General features: G+C 38.2%; 1 protein-coding gene across 1 annotated transcript in view; it reads left to right on the top strand.

Moving 5' to 3' along the window:
* Positions 1-6,000, top strand: part of SYN2 (synapsin II) — a 235,045-nt gene that overhangs the window by 129,344 nt on the left and 99,701 nt on the right. Inside the window, 1 exon segment of the mRNA XM_042451153.1 lies at positions 3,861-3,950. Within this exon segment, the coding sequence (XP_042307087.1) occupies positions 3,861-3,950 (90 nt within the window).

Here is a 6,000-nt window from a genome sequence, read left to right as displayed (position 1 = left end):
TCTTCAGAATTACAGCATAAAATTGAAGAGTTGAACATACCAGTGTTCATCAAAGTAGAAGCATCTGAGTGCTGGCTAGGTGGGATGGGGTTACACAGCAGAACCTGTATGTAATACCAAATGATCCTTTATCTACAAATTCACACTTTTTGAATTTATTTCTCTTAGAGCTTCCCTGGAGTTTGTTTTGTACTGTGTAAACGTTCCATTTATTTTTGCTATAAAGGTTTTGCTAAAGAATTTAAGTGTATTAATTCATTTATATTGTGTACATTATATAGATCCAGCTTCATTTTATCCTAGCCACAGCCCTATGAGGCTGATTAGATTCAGAAACAGCAGCTATCTTGTTGCCACTGTCATCATGCATGAGTCAGAATTTGAATCTGGTTCTCTCCAGCAAATACTCTGATCCCTGCATCACATTAATACATGTAACTAGAGTATCATAGGTACGCTTTTCACGTCAACCTTCATGAAGTAATTAATTCCTTTTCAAAAAGTATAATGGTATGGTTGGCATGAATTATTACTCAAATGTCAATATGATGCAGGATTATTGTGTTTTCATAAAAGCAACATGAAACTGCTTCAATATTGGAAGCTGAGTAGGGCAAAGCCTTGTTAGAACTTTGATGGAAAGCTAACAAGGACTACCAGGAATCTAAGCAAGACTCTTGCTTAAAACCCGACGAACTACTGCCAGTCTGAGTTACCAGTAGCAGGCTAGATGGACGAGTGGGCTGACAACTTCCTGTGTCTCTAAAAGCCTTCACCCCCAGTAATCGCTACCAACAGTGTATTTCTACCAGCAACCATTAAAAATCACACCCCAACAAACCCTTTCTAAGAAAGCACAGCATCATCCACATGTACACATATCTGGCTCCCTTGCTGTCTCACTCAAAACTCAGTAGATTCTGAAAAATTGCAGAAGACAACAGCAAAAATAGTACTTTTGAACAAAGAAAAGTACAGATCTGCTGGAAGGATGGTTTGTCAGCCCCCAAATGCCAGAGGGCATTAAGACTTAATCTCCTCCCCAGTTCTCATGCATACACCTCCTCAGAGTGTGGTGGAGTCTCCTTTGGAAGTTTTAAAAAGAGAAGTGTATCGTACTGGCCCTGAAATGGGCCCAGTGCGTTCTAAACGTGTGTGTGCGCACACACACATGGAACAATGGGGCCCAGAACTCCATTTTATCACACGCTGGAATGCTGCCTTTGCCCCTGGGTGTTACGTGGTCATTTCTAGCTGTCCCGGTTACAGTTCAAGAACATCTGAAGGGCCACACGGTTCTCACTTTTGCACTGAAGGAACAACAGGAGGAGGGTGGTTCTAGGGACTTTAGCACATGAGCCTCGGTTTCATCTTGGTCTTGTGCAATTACATTATTAAAAGAGAACTAAAACAGGAGTTTGGGAACTTTTATTACTTTACACCTCTCTTCAATGGAATAATGGGAGCTTTTTGGTCCGCACTTGCTCTCTTCCACCTTAACTCTTTCTCCCTGCCCTATGCCCTACTCAGCTTGCCTTTTTCTTGTTTTTTTTTAATAATCTTTATTGAGGTTTAAAACAATATGAGGGGGTAGCGGGAAGGAGGGGGAAGGGGAGGGAAGGGGATGTATATCAAATTAAACTTTTCTCTTTGTATATCGACATTGATCTGCTGTATATTATATACCCCCCCAAAAGACCAGTTTAGTTGTATGTTGTCCACAATATCTACATCTGTAAGGATACAAGAAACTGGTGGGTTTCTAAAAATAAAAATAAAGTTCTTCAAAATTGTCTACATAAATCCATATCTATTCTTTAACCCACATTTTTTCAATCATCTGCCATTTGCTTTCAAATTCTTGGCTAGTTTTCCCTATTGCATACATAGTCAGTCTGTCCATAATAAAGTAATCATGTGCCCGTGCTTTCCATTCCTCGATGTTGGGATTACCTTGGATTTCCAATATTTAGCAAGCTCTATTCGTGCAGCGGAAATCATATATAATATTATGCTATGACATTTTGTGTCAATTTAACTTGGATAATATCTACAATATTTAATAAGAATAATTCTGGAAGGAGTGGGATGTTAATTTTTAATACAGCTTGCATTTCTGCGTGTATTTTTGCCCAGTATTTTTTTACTTTATTACATTGCCACCATATGTGGTACATGGTACTGGTTTTCCCTTCACATTTCCAGCAATTACTATTGTGTTGTTTATTTATTTTAGCTAATCTGGAAGGGGTTAAGTACCACCTATGAAAAATCTTTAGGTAGTTTTCTTTTGTATTACATACTATAAAACTCTTCTGAATATCAAATTAAAGGAAGAGTCCATTACATGATCAAGTGGATGCATGATCAAGTGGATGCAAAATATAGGAAGATCAGTTCCATTAGAAATGTGGGAATATACCTGGAAAAATATCCAAAAATTCACGAAATGTAATACTTTTTCTTGTTTTTATAATGTGTATTTGTAATGCTATTCTGTCCAGATTTCAGTAGTGGCTAGGAGTGCATTTGCTCAGCTAAAACTAGTGCATCAGCTGCACCTGTTTGTTGAGATGTCAGAACTGGCTGTGGTGGTACATGCCTTAGTCACATCTGATTTGGACTGTAGTCAGCCGTTTGTATTCATTGAAGTTCTGGATCCTCCCCCCATGGATAACAAAAAATGTGAGACCTTAAGTCCTGTTCTTCCCAGTGACGGTGGATGCATGTGTAACATTGCCGGAGTGGCTGCATGTGTATTGGGGAGAATATGGGTAGAGCTATATGCAAATGTTCCAGTCCATGGATGGCAAGCCCATGGTTGGAGAGGATTGACTGTATTATAACACTCTTTACTTGGGTCTTCCTTTGTAGAGTGTTCAGAAACTTCAGTTGGTTCAAAGAGTTGCAGCCAGACTGTTAACTAGGCAAGTTACCAAAACCATAGTACATCTCTGTTGAAACAGCTCCACTGGCTGCCAGCACTTTGAACTGTTTACAGGCACAATTCAAAGTGCTGGCAAAGACCTGTAAATCCTTATATGGCTCATGTCCAGGTTTTCTGGAAGACTATATATCCCTGTAAGACTGTATATCCTCATGCTCAGAGGATATCATCAGAGCCCTTCTCTCCATCACACTACCATCCCAACCACAGTTGGTGTGGACATGAGAGAGGACCTTCTTGGTGGATGTCTAAGATCTGGAACTCCCTTCCTAGGGATGCCAGAATAGCCACCTCTTTAATGTCCTCTTGACAGGCTAAACCCTTTTTAAGCAGTCTGGATTTTTAAAAAGAAAGTTTTTTCTTTAAAGGGCTATGGAGTGCTGTGTTGTTTTAGTTGTTGAGTGCTTTCAAGTTCTTTCTGACTTATGGCATCTCTAAGGTGAACCTATCATGGTGTTTTCTTGGCAAGTTTCTTCAAAGCGTGTTTGCCATGGACTGTTCTTAAAAGCTTTTTGTTTTTAAATGGCATTTTATTATTTTAATATGAGGCTGAATTGTTTTAAATAGTTTAAGTGTATTTTAAGATTCACTTTATGTTTGTAATTGTATTGTTCTTTTAAATTGTGAGCTGCTTTGAGTCCCAATTTTGGGAGGAAAGAGGGATATAAATCAATTCTATTACAACAACAGTCTGTTGTTTCACTTGAGATAACGTGAGATACTAACTTGACTATTTAACTTTTTAAACCTTCTCTGTAGGTGGATAATAATAACAATCTGGCAAGGTATAAGCCATCTTAGAATTGCATCTTGGCCTTCTGATAGATGCTAATTATTGGGCTATCTAATAGTGCTTAAGTCATTTCTGTGTGATCTGTCCTTTGAATAAAGTGTTGTTTGTTGTTTTCTGCAGTTTGCCCAGTTGGTGTCCATCTACAGAACTCTGGGACCAGAGAAGTTTCCTCTGATTGAACAAACATTTTATCCAAATCATAAGGAAATGGTAGGTGCAAGTAATAAACACAAACATGTGTTTTCTCTTGGAGGTAAGGGAAAGAGACTATAATAATTCGTTTGGTTGCTTTACCAACAGTCCATCTGATTAGTAGCAAATGAAATTTTTATATACCCACCTTGAATGAGCCTGAACAATTGAATAACTACCCATTTGAAACATTTCAAACTCTGAAAATGGGGATTAAGCTGCAGAAATTGACGTGAAAGGTATACTTTCTATGTATCTTTCAGGAGAGCCATCTCCATTGTCAAATGGTATTGTGGGTTTGGGTGGATTAAGTAATGTGAATGAAGTACTGAACTTTTTAAAAATTTAATTTGGTTTAGAAATGGTTGATAACAACTGATTTCATTGTTACAGTCTTTACATGTTCATATTTCTGCTTAAAAACATTTCTAATTCTATTGTCAAATATATCATCTACTGTTATATAATGTAATAGTTTAATAATGAGTTACCATTCTGGAAGTCTATACTTTCACACATTTGCTTCTTCAGATCAGTGAAGGGGCATGAATATGTCAGGGACCAAATAGTGAATGTTTATTTACTCTGTTTTGAAAATATGTATATCCCACCCTCATTGCATTGCGAAAGGGTCCCAGCATGGGAGAAAGGGAGAGCTCTAGGTATTTTTAATGGCCTTATTGTCACCAGGGTCCTGCTCTTTATGCAAGGGTAGAACTTTGTCTTTCAGTTCATACTGCACATCTGAAACCCATTTCAGAGTGAGAGACACTCCTGTACTCCCTTACCTTGCTCCAAACCTGTACCTACAGCAATGCAGAACTTTCAAAATCACATAGCAAAAAGCTTTATTCTCGAAAAGAAGAGGTTCATCCAACCATGACAATGTGCTTTCCAGGTGCTCGGAAACCATGAAAATCCAGTGCAACTCCAGGGCATTTCTATCCAGTGCCAGAACAAGCCCTAGTTGTCTTCCTAAGCCTGAAAAGGAATGTCCTCCCAGTTAGATTGTATGCCCAAGAAGTATCTGTGTCCTAATTGCAGAAATGCAGGGGCAATCACTGCTCCTCCCTAGTTCCAGGATTGGATGGAGGTCTGGGTTTTGTGCTTGAGTTGCAATAGGGCAGTGAAATATTAAACTGTTGCAAGTGTGATGAGTTTAATTGTTAGTTCCTGTTACTAGGTTATGAAAGCCACTGTTAATTCCTGAACAGATGGCCAGCAGTCTGCTTGGCATCAGGCAATAGTCATCTGTGCTATTCTTTTCTGCCATCCACTGGAAGAACAGGGTTGCAAAGTTATCTCAACATGATTTCTGTTATGTTGTAATGTTTCCCTAATATATCTTTTATAGGAATACTGTGGGGAAATACAAATATAATGTCTTTCACAAAGTGTAAAATACTGTGTTTGGTATGTAGAAATTGAAATACCATTTTACACTGTGGTGCTTGGTTCTGTCTCCATTCGGCATTGGTAGCTTTGAGTACTAGTATAACCGTGTTTTGTTTCAAAAATATCACAAAGGTAGCAGAATAAGCACCACTTCAGATTTTGAGGAGCAGTGTGATTCTCCCAGATATGTTCTGTGTTAATCTAATGTTTAATTTATGTGAGGTTTGAAGGCTAGATCCTCAGTGTGTTGGAACACATGTTCAAACTGAAGTATCTCTTAATTTAGGCTCTGTTGGAATGATTTCTAGCTTCTGTAATTTGTATTCTTAGCATGTTTCTTTCTTGCTTTGCAAGCAAATGAGGTAGTCTTTGAAAAAATTTCAGCTGTAGTCAGGAATTCCTGGCTAATGGTATGGTGCAAGAGTACCCACAGGATTAGTAAAGGCCTTCTGATTTGCATATCCAAGTGCTTTCCAACATCATAATGGCTAAAAGCTTGCATTTTTTATTTTAAAAAGCTCTACATTAGATTTCCCCCATAGTACTTGTCTAAATGTACAGGGCATGCTTGGTTTTTCCTAATAGTCCAACACTGAATGATGATATTAATGACAATGATGAAAATGACTGAGGCACTTTTTAAATAAGATTTGCAAACCAAATTGTGCACAAT

The sequence above is a fragment of the Sceloporus undulatus genome, chromosome 2 (assembly GCF_019175285.1).
Source record: "Sceloporus undulatus isolate JIND9_A2432 ecotype Alabama chromosome 2, SceUnd_v1.1, whole genome shotgun sequence".
In the NCBI taxonomy this organism is placed as follows: domain Eukaryota; kingdom Metazoa; phylum Chordata; class Lepidosauria; order Squamata; family Phrynosomatidae; genus Sceloporus; species Sceloporus undulatus.
Note: the sequence above shows the minus strand (reverse complement) of the source record. Positions and strands in the feature narration are given on the sequence as shown.